The sequence below is a fragment of the Onychomys torridus genome, chromosome 3 (genome assembly GCF_903995425.1).
Source record: "Onychomys torridus chromosome 3, mOncTor1.1, whole genome shotgun sequence".
NCBI lineage: Eukaryota > Metazoa > Chordata > Mammalia > Rodentia > Cricetidae > Onychomys > Onychomys torridus.
Genome location: NC_050445.1, coordinates 67238323 through 67256026, shown reverse-complemented (window position 1 = coordinate 67256026; position 17704 = coordinate 67238323). Strand labels below are relative to the sequence as shown.

At 42.6% G+C, this 17704-nt stretch overlaps 1 protein-coding gene across 3 annotated transcripts; it reads left to right on the top strand.

Moving 5' to 3' along the window:
• The first annotated feature begins 6138 nt into the window (after positions 1–6138).
• Cldn12 (claudin 12) lies at positions 6139–16057 on the top strand. 3 transcript variants are annotated; one of them, XM_036181487.1, is made up of 4 exons: positions 6139–6441; positions 7816–7896; positions 10067–10117; positions 12622–16057. In XM_036181487.1, exon 4 carries the CDS (start codon positions 12651–12653, stop codon positions 13383–13385), a length of 735 nt encoding a protein of 244 aa, XP_036037380.1. In that variant the 5' UTR covers positions 6139–6441; positions 7816–7896; positions 10067–10117; positions 12622–12650; the 3' UTR covers positions 13386–16057. The 3 variants fall into 3 exon arrangements, with proteins under 3 accessions (XP_036037380.1, XP_036037381.1, XP_036037382.1); XM_036181488.1 differs by having other exon boundaries at positions 6139–6448; XM_036181489.1 differs by lacking the exon at positions 6139–6441 and adding an exon at positions 6812–7295.
• Positions 16058–17704: the final 1647 nt, after the last annotated feature.

The following is a 17704-nucleotide window of genomic DNA, read 5'->3' as shown; positions in this document are numbered from 1 at the left end:
GATCCAAACATGGATCCTCATGGTTGTGCCACAAGCTTGTGAGCCTGACACTTAATGGCTGAGCCAGAATCTTGTTCAATTAAAGAAAAAGGTTTAATGAACAGCATTATGGTTAATTAATTTACTTTGAAGTAACATTTCCTGAAATAAATTTTGTTTTTTCCCCGACTATTCATTTTACCTTTCAAAATATATTTTCAAAATATCTACTTTTAGATATTTCCCTTTTAATATAAATGTGTATTAGCTATGTAAAGAGAAATGTCTGCTTTTAAAATACTTTATTTGTTTGTAGTGGTAGGGTGGCATGTGAGCCACCGCGTAAATATGGGCTAGAGGACAATTCTATGGGCTGCCTTTGGCCTCCCGCCTTTAGGTGGGCTGTAGGTGTCAAGCTTCAGCTGCACACGTGTGCAGCCAGTGCTTTGATGCACTGTCATCTCAGCGGTGGAGTCTGCTTATGTCAGGGTGTGCCACTTCAGGTCTGGTCCAGCTCTCCTTAAAGTTGTGTGCCCACCCAGCTCAGGTACCTTGCAACGATAGAAGTTAGCGCTTCTCTTGAGGTGGGAAATGAACGCCAAAGAGCTCTTGACAGAAAGGAGGATGTAGACACATGAAATATTTTCTCATTTGTAAGGTTAGATTGAAAAGACAGTTAGCAAATGTACATTCCATGCAAAAATGTATAGAGTGAAGATGCATTAAGAATGTTTCAGTGGTTGGGGGTGTTGCTTAGCGGTCGAACACTTGCCTAACATGTGCAGTGCTCTGGCTTTGACTCCCAGCACCACAGATGCTCAGTTATTATGATGAAAATGTTTCAGAGCAATAGCATAAACATTCTCACTGTAGTTTTCAAAAAGCAACAAAATACAAATACACATAAGATACCTTATTTTAAAAATATGACATTTTGTTTAAAGAACATAATAAATTTAGTGTATACTTTTAGTTCTTAAGTCTACTGCAAATTTGATTTAAATCTGACTTTCCTTATAGAAAACAAATGGAAGAAATTTGGAAATTTTGATTAAGTACATGGACCGTGCTGTTTGTCACATCAGCTACAACGGTACTGTCACCATAGGCTAGGTACTTAGACATACGTATTACCTAAATACTTCAGTACATTTCATCCTGGTCTTTGTATTCATTTATTTATTCATTTATTATGTTGGCTGGGATGTATAGGAAGGCTTTTAAAATGTTGTGAGCATCTGCAATGGTGGCACAGTCCTTTAATTGCAGCAAAGACTATGGATCTTTATGAGTTTGAGGCCACCCTGATCTATCAAGTGAGTTCTAGGTCAGCTAAGGCAATATGGTGATATTATCTCAAAAATTAGTAAGTAAAAACATTTAATGTTAGGAGTCTCAAATAGTTAATTTTTTAAAGACATTTGGAAAAATAGCCTGCTTTACAAAATTTTGTAACTTGGGATTAAGCTGGTAAGGTGGCAGTTGACATCAAATGTCAGCAGTTAAGACTATAATTTTACTGCAAAATCAATGAAAAGTAAAGCAGGTTTTGTTTTTGTTTTCCTTGAAAGAGGTGTCTTGATTTTATGTGTGTGTGTGTGTGTGTGTGTGTGTGTGTGTGTGTGTGTGTGTGTGTATGTATGTATATCAGTTTTTTGAGTCAGGATTTCTCTGTATAGCTTTTGGAGCCTGTCCTGGAACTTGCTGTGTAGCCCAGGCTGTCCTCGAACTCACAGAGATCCGCCTGCCTCTGCCTCCTGAGTGCTGGGATTAAAGGTGTGGGCCACCACCACCCAGCATTGATTATATTTTTGATTTCTGATTATTTTCTGATTAGAACTTGGCAGGTAAGGAACTTATCAACCAGTGGTTTCATTTTTATCTTCTCTTGGGTGTTAACTAGTTGAAGGAGAATGGAAAGTACGCAGCAGATAAGGAAAAGGGCATAGAAGAAAGATAATTTTAACTATTGGAGATTGATTCCTTGTGGATAACTTAGGAGAAACAAGTAAGGTCATTACCTCTGTTGGCTATGATCAGTATGAAAAGGACAGGTAATTTTAGCTGCTGTTTCTGACCATACCCACCCACTCAGTTGGGGCAAATTATAATTTTTAAATGTTTTCACCATGTGACAGTTTATTAATTAATAGTTACCAGATACTTGGAAGACTGTAGAGGAAGCTATCCTCTTTGTACACATCATTAAAGTATCTACAATAGTAACTAAGACTGGGATGCCCAGTACAAGCTACGTGAAGCATAGCTGCTGTCTGAATCATGACCTTTGAAATACTTGGAATCCGAAGAACAGGATATGCGGTTTATATTGTAACTAATTTTGAAGCAATATATGACAAAGTATTTTTCCCTGTTTGTTAAATTCTGAGTGTGTTCAAAGTTGAAAGCAAAGAACAAAAGCTTCCTTTGTTTATGACCTCATATACCAATGTGTCTTTCTGAAATTGCTAGTGTTTTCTAACTTTTTTTATTGGTTATCAAACATTATTTTGATATTGTTTTTATATACAGACTTGAAAAGACTGTGGTATAATTTTTATATTAAGCAAAAACACATAATTATACAGCTAAAATATACATTTCTATTTGTATATGGTTTGCTACAAATTACAGGATATGGAGACTGTTTGAAATCAAGGACAGATGTTGAGTCAAAGCTCTGGCTAGAAGGATTTGAAACATGATTAAATAAAATATCTAAAGCCCCTGGTCAGCTGCACTGTAATGGGGGAACAAGAGTACTATATAGTAATTGAACCTCAGTTTCAGAACATCTTTCCCGGAAGTGGTACCATTTGGCATCAAGAACAATAGTAAGAACTGTATGATTAATATAGATGGATTTTTCTATAAAACTAGACCACAAAAGCTAATCTGTTTCAAAGAACCATTCATGTTATAATTCCAAATTTGTAATGTATTCCTTCAAAAGTTTAAGGCAAAAGTTTCTCTTTTAAAAACTGGGGCAGGAGGTAATAGTGGTGGTCGTCATGGTTACACTAAAAGGTTTAAAAACCGGAAAACAGGTACAGGCAGATCCTTCATTGCCTCACGTCTAGACAAGTTCCTCTGTTTCATCCTGTCCTTCCTCTCCTCAGGTGTCTTCATTACAGAGTAGAAGTGTGCTGCAGGCTGGTGGCACATCTCTGTAACCCCAGCCACTTGGGAGGCAGTGGCAGGAAGGATGAGATAAGGCCAGCCTGGGCTACATAGAATGAGTGAAAAAAATCAATGAGTGCAGTTGTGCTTTGCTTTTTAAGGCTGGGGATATCATTCAGTGGCAGAGTGCTTAGCATGCGCGAGGCCATAGGTTCAATCCCTGATACCACACCTACATAAAATGAAATGTGCTGCCATACTTCCTGTTATGGACTATACTATGGATTCTTAACAGTTTTTGAAAATGCATCAAAATAAACTTTTCTCTTTTGCTGGGCTGTGTTTTGTGTTGTTTGTTTTGTGTTGTTTTAAATTGATACTCTACACTGCTCAAGGAGGCTTTTGAATTCCTGTGTTAAAATGATCCTTCTTCCTCAGACAAGTAGCTGTAGGCATGTGCTTAGGTGTTTTAGAGTTGTAAAGTGTTGTCTGTTTAACTTACTCAGAACAGTCTTCCCTTGCTTTCTTTGTTCACTAAAGGAGAAAACAAGATGTGGTTCCTAATTTAAGTAAAGTGTGGAAAATACATCAGTGAAAACAGGTGATAAAGTGGAGCTCACGTGGTAAAGACGTGGTGACTAGCACAGCGGGTACAGTTCATGGGTATTAGCCAATGGTGGAATGGAAGCACTGGCAGACAGACAGACGGATGGTAGTTATAGACAAAGTGAGGACATAGGTTGTTCCCCTCAAGAAAGTATTGACTGAGGGGAGGAGGACCAGGCCTGTCGCCAGTTCTACAGAGATTGGGGAGGAGAAAATGAAAGCAAAAGGTTGGCAAGGAACGAACTAGAGAAATTAGAAACAGGAATGGCAGCATGGTCAAACCCAAGGAAAAGCAGTTTTTAAAAGGGGTGAAAGAGAACAGAGAAAACTCAGAAAACACTTTTGAAATTGGTATGGAAGAGGTTCTTAGGAGAATGATAGGTAGACTACCTAAAGGTAAGTGCATCCTCTTCTCCAGAATCCAAACATGTTATGTTACATGGCAAGGTGTGTATGTGGGGGGTTAGGTTTGGGGTGAAATTAAAATTGCTAATCGGGTCCATAGAATTGTGACATCTGATATGGGTGTGCCCAAGTCATCACAGGATATTAAGATGGAGGAAGTTTCAGAACAGTGAGGCGTGAGAAAGCCTTGACCAGTCATTGCTCATTCTGAAGACAGGAGGGTCTGTATCACCTTTCTCGTCACCGTGACACACTGACAAAGGGGAACATAGGAAGGATGACCGGCTCCCATCTGAGAGGGAGGTCCAGCCCATGGTGGGGAACATGGGGAGGAAGGGTTGACTCTGGCTCCCATCTGAGAGGTCCAGCCCATGGTGGGGAACATGGAGAGAGGGGGTTGACTCTGGCTCCCATCTAAGAGGTCCAGCCCATGGTGGGGAACATGGGGAGGAAGGTTGACTCTGGCTCCCATCTGAGAGGTCCAGCCCATGTGGGGAACATGGGGAGGAAGGATTGAATCTGGCTCCCATCTGAGAGGTCCAGCCCATGGTGGTGGCACAGGTGTGGGAGGAGAGGGGCCATGAGGCACCTCATCCACACCCAGGAGGCAGAGAAAGCTGGGGCCAGAACCAAGAGTGGGGTGACAAGTCCTGTGCACTGGAGACCAATTTTCTCCAGCTCTTCTTGGAGACTGCATAGTTTCTGGCCTTGGACAGACTTGTGATTTTCTCCTCTTTGAGTAACAGGCCAGTTGTTACTATAGCAACACAAAATGGAAACTTAATAGCCAAGTCCTTGTGTGTCAGATACTGTTGTACTTTTCTATGTATTGCATATAAGGATTACATTAATTTAATTCTCATGATTTCCTGGTGTAGACACACTGTTCTACAGATGGAGACCTTAAGGCACCACAGCTCTATTGGTCCAAGGTCACACCAGGGCAGAGTAGAACAGACATTACAGTTGTGTCAACTATGATAATTTTCCAACCTTTTTGAGAAATTACAACTGAGAAGTTACAGAACATTTAAATGGCTAGTATAAGAAATCAAACCTTGTTCCTTAACCTAGAGGCTCTTTGCAATTGGCATCTGCAGGGAAAGAGCAGTTTCTCCACATGACAACAACCACAAAAATAGTTGGCTAACACAAAACAAGACACCGTGGTTTTATGTGCTTTTCGTCAGATTTGGTTTGGTTTTATTGGGGGTTTTGTTTTGTTTCGATTCTCATAAGTTTTGCTTTTGAGATACAACATGAAGTTGGGTAGGTAAGGAGGTGGGGAGGACCTGGGAAGAGTTGGAGGAGGGTAAGGAATATAATCAGAATGTATGAAAAAATTATAATTTTTTAAGTTGTCAACATTGCCCAATTTTGTTTCTCCATTTGTGCCTGTGCATATGGTGCGGTGGGATCATTTGGAAGTCGTAGGCATCACATCTCTTCAAACTTTTTTTAAGCAGTCGGATAAATACTGTGTAGGAATCCTTTGAGATATTTACCTGCGCAGGACTCACATTTAAGAGAAGACGAGATAGGATAGTTGATGTGGAGAAGAGTCAAGTTAGATTAATAGCTAGTTTTACGTAGGAAACTGCTGAGGTAGATTATCGTTTGCCCATTGTTAGATAACCACGGAGGTAACATGCAAAGGGTCCCCTGTAAACCTGTGTGGTTAGTCTTTTGCATCTAATGGACATTTGATTGAGTACTCAAACGATTCTCGATTTTTTTGTTTTGTTTTGTTTTTCGAGACAGGGTTTCTCTGTGTAGCTTTGAGCCTTTCCTGGAACTCACTTGGTAGCCCAGGCTGGCCTCGAACCCAGAGATCTGCCTGGCTCTGCCTCCCGAGTGCTGGGATTAAAGGCGTGCGATTTTGTTTCCCATGCGTGTGCGTGACCGCATTTTAAGCCAGTTCCTAAACCTGGCCATAACGGTGCAAGAAGCAGCGAGGGAGGCGGGACCCGGAAGGAGGAGGGGCTCGCAGGATATGGCCTGTGGCCCGGTGGATGCTGGGAACTGTAGTTCCGCGCAGCCAAGGTATTCCTGAGCAGGGCCCGGGGAGAGCCTGACTGGCTCCCTGAAGCCACTAGGGCGGCTTCGCCGGGACGCACTTCCGCGGCCGCGGAGGGAGACGCAGCGAGAGGCTGCTCCGAGTGGGCGAGCGGGATGCTCGGGCCGTGAGGGATCGGCAGGTGTGGTCGGCAGCGCTCCGGTCTCCGAGTCTTTTGCAAGTAGTTGAGGGCGTTAGGTGAAACGGCGAAGTGGCGGCGCGGCGGCGTTTCCAGCGTTTGCCCACTCGTGCGGATGTGGACACTGGCCGAGGAGGTATTTGGTAAAGCGTGAAGACATTTCCCTTCCTTCGGAGGAGTGTGGAAGTGTGGGGCCGCCTTGCCGGGGACGCTGCGGCTGGGCGCGGGTGGGCGGGGGTGCGAGGCGCCAGCTGCAAGTTGCTATTTTCGAGGCAGCCCGCTGACGCGGCTGGTTGTGTAACGACGACCCGCTGGCGGCCCCCACGCACCGCGGGGGCGGGCACCGCGGGGGCGGCCGGCGGAGCGCGGGCGGCGGGCTCCCCCCATTGGCTGTGCGCAGCCGCCCTTCCCCGGCTCTGCCGCTCGGGTTCTCCTGAGGACGCGGCGGGGGCGGGGGGGGGGGGGGGGGAGCGGGGGCCGGGGCGGGAGGGCCGAGCTGACCCCCCCCCCCCCCCCCCCCCCCCCCCCCGCCCCGCGCTCTGCCCGGAACAGGGCCAGTCTGCACCGCACTGCCACACTAGGTGACCTCGCTGGGAAAGGTGGCCCAGGGGTCCTGATTGATGGGGGTCCTGACTGTAAAGTGAGCCCCGCTGATTTTGAAGCAGTCTTGCGGGGTAACAGTTCAGGAAGCCTAGGTGGGGAGCCTTGACCGACATCAGCACACAGGCCACATCCTGCCTAATTACTGTGATGGGGCCCTCGATAAACGCCTCAGTCCAGGAAGCTGGCGGGCGTTTATGAGTTTTCACTCATCCTACCTGTTTGAGTTAAATAGTATTTAAAGAGGAAGTCACTCCTGTTTAGAGAGGGGAAAACATCCTGAATTGGCAGGTTGAGCCAAGGCTGATAGCATACCGCATAAACTAAAAAGAACATGCTGGTTGCAAATTTTAGGATGAACAACGCAGATCAGTGTTGCCTGGTTTTATTGTGAGTACCATTTTTGAAAACATTTTAGAAAACAACGCTTTTTTTTTTTTTTTAATTCAAGACAACTGTATAGTGTGTTGGCGTTCTTGTTATTTCATGATAGCCATGAATTGGATCTTGAAAAAAAATCCATTAATTTTTTTCAGAGATTTCTAACCCAGTAAAGTGATTTTTATTTTTAGCCTTAATTATCCTGAACTTTCAAATCACAAAGGAAGAGTTATTTTTCTTTTGAGGCTCACATCTAACAGTGAATGTAAGGATAGATGGCCAGTATATTTGTGTTTTGTTTGCTTTTCAGTGATGCTGGTCCCAGGTTCTTCTGCATGATGGACGAGCACTCTAGCACTGAGCTCCACCTCCAGCCTTAACTCTCTTTTTGAAGAACTTACTGCCTGCCTCTTTTGATGTAGCATTTTATTAAGTTTAGATGATTACCGACTTTTTCTACTTCTGTATGCATTAAAATAGAGTTTTCAGAGAAGCGCTGTAGTGATTTGGAGCACTCCTGTTTCCGTAGGCCCAGATTTTCTCTTCTGTGTGTGCAGCTGTTTCATCTAGGTTTGATACGCTGATTTTGGAGGATCGGGTACACTCAAGGGTAAGTGTGTCCTTGGCTTGTAGAATGTCTCCCTTTCTTCTACTGTCTCGGTCAGGAGCTGTGCTTTTCTTCTTCAACAAAATAGCAGCGTAGAACCCTTGTGGGACAGTGACTGATGATCACGGTTTCCAAGAAAGCCCAACTTATAGATAGAAGGGATGGCCAGTATTAATAGCAAGAATTAGTTTAGTGGCTATGAGACATACATTCTTTTGAGGTGATTCCTTGGAATTGTCCCTGAAAAGATTATAATGGGTTTCTGAGTTCCTAAAGCTCTTAGCCACTGTTTCTGCATCAGCCTTCTTTGAACTCTCTTCAAAGAGAGAGGAAATATCCTTTAAAATATCTTTTGTTCAAAATGATATCATTGTTAGCGTTTGTGTACCAAATGTTCTTCCCTGAAAGTCATTCTGGCACAGGTGACAGATGTGAGGTGGCTGTTCTGGAACAGAGCATTTGATTTGGTCAGTAACCACTCCAGAACTAAAATTCCGTCATCATTGCTAGATGAGTGTTTCTGGTTTTGCTTTTCGTCTTTCAAAAGTAGAGAGACCTTTGGCCACTAAGGAGCAGAAACAAGCACTCAATCTAGAGACAGCCTGAGTGCTTCTGAGAACAGGATGTGGTGATGTACCCCAAATGGAAGGAGCAGAACTTACACTGAAGCAGATTTATCATTTTTCTGTATCCCAGCTTGATACGTATGGACAGCTGTGTGCCAGTAGTAAACACAATGCACAAAGTAAGGATCTCTAGCCCGAGATCAGTCTGTTGGGAAAGAGCAGTATGTAAACAAGGAAGTGTACGCATTCACACTGCTACTGAAGAAAAAGTAAAACGGTGCTGTTCACATCATGCAGCCAAGGATGGGGCAAAGCTGTTGAACAGAAAGAAAGAGGGTTAGGTAGGTCTCCCCAGCAAGATGACTAGATACCAGTTAAACGAAGAACCAGGTGGGACTCGGAAAGTTGTTAGAGGATTGGAGAGCTGGCTTAGCAGTTTAGAGAACGTGCAGAGGGCCTGGTTTGGTTCCCAGCACCCATGTGCTAGTTTATAACCATCTATAACTCCAGTATCAGAGGATCCGACACTCTCTTCTGGCCTCAGACACTGTGTGCATGTGGTGCATAGACATACGTGCAGGCAGAGCATTCATACACATAAACTAAAAATAAATCTTAAAAAGAAGTTTGAGCCGGATGGTGGTGGTGCACGCCTTTAATTCCAGCACTTGGGAGGCAGAGCCAGGCGGATCTCTGTGAGTTTGAGGCCAGCCTGGTCTACAAAGTGAGTTCCAGGAAAGGCACAAAGCTACACAGAGAAACCCTGTCTCAAAAAACAAAAAAACACAAAAAAGGAGGAGGAGGAGGAGGAGGAGGAGGAGGAGAAGGAGAAGTTGAAGAAGTTGTTTGGAAGATTACTGTGTGGCCAAGCTCTTAATTAGATTAAGAAGTGGGGAATTTGGAAAGTTAAGCGGGAACAGAGTGATTACACAGACAGTGAGGTGTGCAAGGTTAGAGGGGAACATAAAGAGGCTGTGATTGGGTACAAGCCTGACAGCATATGCTGTGGGGAGGTTTGAGGCTCCGAGAGTCTGTTGTTCAGGAAATGGGATCTCAGAAAATAATCTGAATATAGAGCTGATTGACAAAGCACAAGAGTAGAAGTCTTTTTACCCTCTCAAGTCTGAGAGTCCTAGTCTGGAAGTCAGCAGTTTGAAAACTAAATATATCCTTTCCCCATCACCCTATCAAATGTTATCTCGGAGTGGAATGAGACATCAAATTATAGATAATGTAGAGTTAATAATGGGATGAAAAGTGAAATGACTAAAGGAAGTTGTAAGGTGCTGAACATTAATTTCAGCACTGGGGTTGAACCTGAAGATTTGAGATTACTAATGTTCTCCTTCTGAAGCACATGTCATAGTATCTTTGTTGACTGTACGAAACTGCTAGTCCTTGGTGTATCATCATAGCAAATTCAGAGAACTGATGCAGAACTTACATTAACTTGAAGCAGAGTGTAGTTAAATATACTTAGTACTGAAGTAAATGTTAGTCTGCCCATGTTCATTAATATTGTTTGTCTGTAGGCTGAGAATTACAGGAAAGTATTAGTAATAAAGCTGTATATACTGATACTGTTCCTTATTGCCTTTGGGTTGCAGGAATCAGTGGTACAGGACGCTGTTTGGAGAGAGACTAATTACTTTAAAATTGTAAGTATTTGTTCCGATCTCTAAAAGCAAGAATGAAATTGTGATTGAGTTAAGAGTTTGAGAGGATTAGCTGAAGGAGTCTTGAAGCTTTAAAAGAAACAGGAATAACCTTCTAATTGCTCAGTCTTCATCTAACCCAGAGCAGTAAGTTTTTAATAACTGGTTTACTGGCTTGTGTTGCTAAATATATAACAATGATCACTTAGTACATAGTAATTATACAATTGATTGACCATCAGTATTTTGAGTTTGCATGGAACCGCATATTTTTCTTAGCACACCAGTGATCTTGGTGTCCTTTCGGGGTATTTTCCATGTGTGTCACACACTATAAATACTTGTGGAATGAGTGACTTCTTAGTCATGGCCATTTCTTCATCTAGCCCACATTTGTACTTTGTACTTTGTATGGACTGGTACAGGGCCCACTACTCATTCATATAACACTAGAATGATTTGTATGCCAAGGCACTATGCGTAAACTCATCATAGGGGAAACAGGTCAGCAGACAACTGGAACTGAATTCTGGAGCTTGGCTTCGTTAAGCATTCCTAATGCAAGCATTCTCAAACCTGCACCAAAGGACCAAAGTGTTTGCTCTTTGTTGCTAAAATTAAGCAAGAGAGCTGGATTTCTTTTTATTTGCATGAAAAATAAACTATAATCTGTCATTTTGTTTTGAAAATTTTCTGGAACAGTTACAACAACTTCTTATATTGGTAAAAGGCAGCATAACAAGTAGTAGCTAATAATTGTGGGAAAATTTAGAACTACCCTTACTTACCTTGAAAATCTATTTCAAGGTCATTTATGGCCAAGCTCTACTTTCATATTATACACTTAATGGTGTATTATTATTTGAATACAAATAGATTTTTTTGTTAGTAAAACTGTTCTTAATTTATATGATTGTATAACATATGCACATAGCATTCTTTTCTGAAGAACATTGTACTTGCTTACTGAAATGTGTCCTAACCTAGTTTCTTAGCATTTTGTCATGGTTATCTTTCTGATCCTGACTTCCTGGAAATGTTTCTGTGTCATCTTGGTAGAGAATATTTGTTTCTGAAAAAGATGATGGATTCTGTGGACATCATGATACTGTAGCAGAAATCAAAGTTATTCTCAACTTCGCCCCTTCACCCTGCTTTGAACAGCAAAAGTGAATGTAGCCCTGAAAGCTGTCTGCTCTGTTGCACGTGGTGGGAAATATGGTTGAGTAATGCTTTGAGGTGCATTGCAAACTCTTAAAAAAAATTAAATCTGAATCAGGTACTGGTTTATATAGTTAACCATACATGAGAAAAGAATACAGTCTCCTGACTTGAGAAGAGAGAAAGGCCGCACTGTTGTTTTGATTACAATAGCATTAGCAGAGATAGGTGTTCTGCTTCAGAGTCCACATTTATTTTCCGCAAACATGAATAGCTTTATAACTACCAAGTGCTTGAGATTTCCCTGAAAAGCACTTGGATCAAATTGAATCATCCAGAAGGTAGGTTAGCAGAACCCTAGGGCTTTTGTTCTTCTTGCTTTTGTCTGCTTTCACCGGACATGAGTCCATTTCACTTCTAAGGATTTCCTGGTGTGTCAAAATTATAGCAGTGAAGTGAGTTGACTCTTTCCTCATCTTTCCTCATCCATCATTCAGTACATGTTGCTTAAACCATTCTAGTGTGCCCATTACTGAGCACTCACTGGTCAGTCACAAAGGCAGTCACTGAGTGCTCATCCCTGACAGTGACGCTGCACAGTGTCATAGTTTCCTAAGCACTTGACATTACATGAACACATTGGATCCCTGGGGAGGAACCCATTAGGTAGACACTACTTTCTCACCCATTTTGCAGATGTGGAAAGTCGGTCTGTGAGCTGGCCCAGAGTCAGCTCTTAGCATGCTGCTGTCCTGCCATGTTTTCTCCACTTCCTCACCTGCTGCTTGAGTCACTTTACATTTGCTTGAGCACTTATGCTCCATTTGTCACGTTAGTAGCCAGCTATTAGTTATTGAGTGCTCTAGCCCTTGCTATAATTTGAATTATTTGTGCTTAAGGTCTGCTTTTTCGTTGTACACCTGATATGCATATTGGTCCATATATGTATGTTGAATGAATATTAACAACCAAGAAAATTTAGGTGTGATGTTACTCTAGTTAATTATGAAGAACAGTGATGGCCAAAAATTCTCATATGTGACACAATGATGGCGGAGCATGTGTGCACCTGATCTGTATACATGTTGATGTGCATTCATATTGTGCAGGGAGGAAACAGAAGTTTCCATCTTTCTCTTTTCTTCCTTTTGGGAGGGATAGGGTGGGGTGGGGTCTAGTTTAGGACTCACTGTAGAGACCAGGCTGGCCTCAGACTTCCTGCAGTCCTCTTGGGTCAGAAGTGCCCTCTGCACTGTCATTTCATCAGGAAATGTGCTGCCAGTTGGTGGCTGCTCCAGCTGTGCTTTCCTGCTGTGCCTGATCTGCCCTCTGTGTGTCACCCCTAGTCTGACTGTCCTGCTCCAGCCTACCTGCCATGGGCTGCCGGGATGTCCACGCAGCCACCGTCCTCTCTTTCCTGTGTGGCATTGCCTCTGTGGCTGGCCTCTTCGCGGGGACTCTGCTTCCCAACTGGAGGAAGCTGCGACTGATCACGTTCAACAGGAACGAGAAGAACCTGACTATTTACACAGGCCTGTGGGTGAAGTGTGCCCGGTACGATGGGAGCAGTGACTGCCTGATGTATGACCGTACGTGGTACTTATCAGTTGACCAGCTGGACTTGCGTGTCCTCCAGTTTGCCCTGCCGCTCAGCATCCTGATCGCAATGGGTGCCTTGCTACTCTGCCTGATTGGAATGTGTAACACAGCTTTCAAGTCGTCGGTGCCTAACATCAAACTGGCCAAGTGTCTGGTCAATAGTGCAGGCTGCCATCTGGTGGCTGGACTCCTGTTTTTCCTGGCAGGCACTGTGAGCCTCTCTCCCTCCATCTGGGCCATCTTTTATAACACTCATCTCAACAGGAAGTTTGAGCCGGTCTTTACCTTTGACTATGCAGTGTTTGTCACTATTGCTAGCTCAGGGGGCCTGTTCATGACTGCTCTTCTTCTGTTCGTTTGGTATTGTGCATGCAAATCGTTGTCCTCTCCCTTCTGGCAGCCACTGTACTCTCATCCTCCCAGTATGCACACTTACTCACAGCCCTATTCATCACGTTCCCGCCTCTCCGCCATTGAAATCGACATTCCAGTAGTTTCACATAGCACTTAACAGACATATAATTAATTGTTAAAAGTACGTGTTGTAGCCTCACAGTCCCCTGCGTGAAGAGCATTTTTGGACCTGTATACATTTTTCCATTGTCCTAGTCAGTGGAGCCAAATTTGTCTATCTTGGTAGAATGAAATGCTGCTAGATTTCATGAGGTATATATTACATTTTTCTAATGTGAAGCATTCCTTTTATCTTCTGGTACTAGAAGGGTCTTTAGCCTCCTTGTTGAAGTCTGGTCAAATTCATGAAAGGACCTGTGATAACAGGTGAGGCCATGAAAGCAGCATGGAAGGAACAGTGCTTTGTGCTTAACCCTTACCGAGTTTGCAGATCCGTTATTGTCTGATGACTTAGACCGAAAAGAGCAGTTTTCAGTACAAGGAATTTCAGTCAGATAAGGATGCAGTTTGTTTCCAGAACTCTGCCCGCTTGCGGGTATAATTTTGCTCTCTTGGGACTAATTGAGTAGGCGTTAGTACACTGAAGATTACTACTATCTTCTACCTCATTTCAGTGACAAGTAAAATGTATTTTAAATGTCAGGGTAAGGCCAACATTTAAATATGGTGAATATTTAGCTGCTTTTTTGGTTTTCAGATGGGTTCTTGCTATGTATCCCTAGCTGGCCTAGAATTCACTCTGTAGACCAGGCTGACCTCAAACTTTCCACCATTCTCCTGTCTGCATCCTGAGCCCTGATTACAGGCATGCCCAACTACATCTAGCACACCATAATTGTCAGTTACTGATTATATTGTTGGAGTTAAAAATGTGCCAAGTGACAGGTTGTGGCTTCATCTGAAGCAAGAAACCCTTTCCAAATACCCGTCAATCAAGTAGTACAAGCAAGTGGCTAAGACAAATGAGTAAAAGGTTGTTAAAGCCAAATGTTTGCCTTTTAGACCTAAGTGGTAGGGTACAGGAGCCTGTTCTCAGTGACAGCACAAAAGATCCATTTGGCGGCTACTATTTTAGTAATGCATGATGTAATTGGTAGTAGCTTGACTGTGTTCAGTTTCAGTTTCATCACTGGCTACTTGTCCATTAGCGTTTAGCTCTGCCTAACACTTGAGTAAGTACTTTAGAGGATACACAAAAAGGAAGATGTAGCTACAACTGTGTAGAAATTTTGATCTTATACAGATCAAACATATAACTGACAACCAGCAAAAGGCTTGCCTTTACTGGCAGCTGGTGAAGTTCTCAAGCATTGATCCAGGAAAATATTTCAGCTGAGCCATGTCTCCCTGGCACAGGCAGCCTATGGCACACCAGCAGCACCATCCTGGACACTAGAAATCTACTTAAGTTAGGTCTCCTCTCATAGCTTCCAAGCTGTAATAACAGTTTCAGATAACGAGAATGGGCAAAATAGTAGATTAAATTGTACCCTTCCTACCTCTGAAATTAAGATGATACATTAAAGAGAGACAAGTTGTAAAAATGTCTCCTGATGTGATATCAAATGGACGAAACCATGTTAATACTAAAGTAACACTTGGACATTGAGAATTGTTGGGTCTTAACTTCTAGGGGTTTGAGCTGCTCATTAATTGGTATAATTTCTATTCACTAGCATTATGTTTGTAAGGATTATGGTATATTATAGTTATAGATTTTTACAAGCGGCTGATTTTATGGAAAACAGTTCATGATGCCTCTTTTGCAAATCCCAGTATTTCTGTAGAGATAAGTCCAACACTACGTCGGCAAGTAAATCCGATTGTATAGTTTTTAAATGCTGTCAGTACAAAGCATGCACATCTATGGTTTTTAAATTATAGCCTCTAATCGTTTTCATCTCTGGTTCCTCTCATTCATAGATAGAGCTGAGTTGATCATTCCAGGACAGTGGCAGCTGGAATTTTGAGATTGATAGTAGTTTTTCTCCTTTGTTAGTTAATCTTAGTTTTTCACTCACTAAACTTTTGTTCAAAAGGATCAAGAATTCCACCATCCCTTGGTCTTAGTATAACTAGAGTTAAAAGTAGGGCCAGGCATGGTGGCTTTTGATGTTAATCCCAGTAGTCAGGAGGCAGGGACAGGTGCATCTCTCTGGACATCCTAGGCTCCATAGCAAGTCCAAAGCCAGTCTGAGCTACACGGTGAGACCTTGTCTCAAAAAAATTAAGAAGAGAAAAAGCAGGCAAGCGGACCCAGCAATGAAAATACTAACCAGTTGGTGGCTCACTGGGTTGTAACCACAAACATTAAGCTTTCTTATGAGAGTCTTTTGGCATCTTCATCTAGCCTCCAATTATTATTTATTATGAATCCACTCAGGAAGAGAAACAGCTGTTTCTGTATTATCTTTTTAGTGTTCCAGATTTGGCATAAATAGCTATTTTTTAAAGCCAACAGAGGAAAGCATGCATTTACAATCCTTCTGAGTCACTTGAACACTCCTGGGGCTATTATTGAGATGGGGTGGATAACTTCTTTTGTTGTTTAAAAACTGTTAATTTTAAAGGCCTAAGGAGCCAGCTTGGCAGACAACCTCAAATGTGAGGTGGTACACTGGGTTTGTGTCATCCAGCTTCAAAAAAGAATAATTCACTCTGCTTGTATATATGCCCTATGATGGATAGTATGTGCTGTAAACCACAAGGTAAAATCCTCAGTGAGTGTGGTGTACTGCCTTGTGTTTATTAAAAGATGTATTTTTACAAGTTGGTCTCTGTTCTTTTCTCAGCTTTAAGGTAAAATAGTTTGAGAAGTGTTCTTCAAGTGTATGTCAGTGAAAAAAGGCCATCCTAAAGACTGGACTGGGAGCTAGGAGAAATAGGGAGTTGCTGAGATACAAGGAGTCATGGATGGATCTCGTGTTCTATTCACTCAGCTTTTTACCAGTCCACAGAAATGCACTGAATAAAGTTGATGGCCGAATTTTCTTCATCGGTGAACTTCTGTGGTTAGGCTGGTGATTGGGAATCCGAAGTATTTAGGTGGGGGCATCTTTCCCATTCAAAGGGAAAGGGTTACAGGAAAGTGTCCTGAAGTCTTTTTATAACCTGTGATGAGCTTTTATTTTGGAATTGCAGCCATCTGGAACCATTCCAGACATGACCTCTCCACTGAAACCCATGGATTTATTATGGACTCTTAGGTGGCAGACCATATGTTACACCAGAAATCAGCAGCTTCAAATTGAGCATCCCAGCAAATGACACTAAAGCATATTAATCCAGAGTCTTCACTCAATCCTGCAGGATTGTAAAGGTGATCAAATACTAGAGAATCATTTTATGCTAACCAAATCACAAGAGTCTGGGTTTTAGCCAGAAATGAGAATACACATCTTTTGCATCCATTATCAAGATATGCCTAGGGCCTCTTGAAAAACAGGCTAATTTCAGTGTTCAGGCAAGAAAAATGCAAAATGGACCCAGCACACCTGACATAAGAAAGAAAATGTCCTTGTAGAGCCTTGAGGCAGGGGGAGGGGCTTAGACTTGCCTCTACTGAGAGTACCAGGCTCTGCTGATTCCCCATGGGAGGCTTTACCTTCTTACAGGAGGGAAAGCAGGGTTGGAGGGGGGAAGGCTGGAGGGTTGGGAGGAGGGAACAGGAGGATCTGTGGTTGGATATGTAAAATGAATAAAAGATTTCTTAATAAAGAAAAAAAAAAGAAAAATGCTCTTGAGAGCCCTGAAGATGGCATTCAGTTACATAGCTAACTCAAGGAGCTCCTACCAGCCCAATCTGAAACACTGAGCATTGCAATGAGTAATAGTAAGGGGCTTGTAGCCCACTGAGTATAGTAAGCTATGTAATGATACTGATAGAAATGACAACAGAAGTCAATTCTTAGAGTTAAAAAAAGTATAGAAAAAAAAATCATTGATAAATAAATCAAGATAGGCCACCAACATCTTTAAATAGGGTTCTTCTCTTCCCCCAGTGCTTGCTTGCTTATTTGTTTGTTAGTTTGTTTCGAGGCAGGGTTTCTCTGTAGCTTTGGAGCCTGTCCTGGAACTCTCCCTGTAGACCAGGCTAGCCTTGAACTCACAAAGATCCTCCAGCCTTTGCCTCCCAAAGGTGTGTGCCACCACCTCCTGGCTTATTTTTTATTTTTATGTATGTGAGTGTCTTGCCTGTTACCACTTGAATATCTGGAACCTTCAGAGGCCAAAAGAAGGTATCAGATCCCCTGGAACTGGAGTTACCAACAGTTGTGAGCTACTACATGGATGTTAGAAATCCAACTAGGGTCCTCTGGAAAAACAATCAGTGTTCTTAACTGCTGAACCACCAGCCCAGCCCCTGCCATACACTTTTTTTTTTTTTTTTTTTTTTTTTTGCTGGAGCTGAGGACC

Coding starts and splice junctions, on each gene's coding strand:
- Cldn12 (XM_036181487.1), top strand. CDS start 12,651: ATGGGCTGCCGGGATGTCCACGCAGCCACCGTCCTCTCTTTCCTGTGT.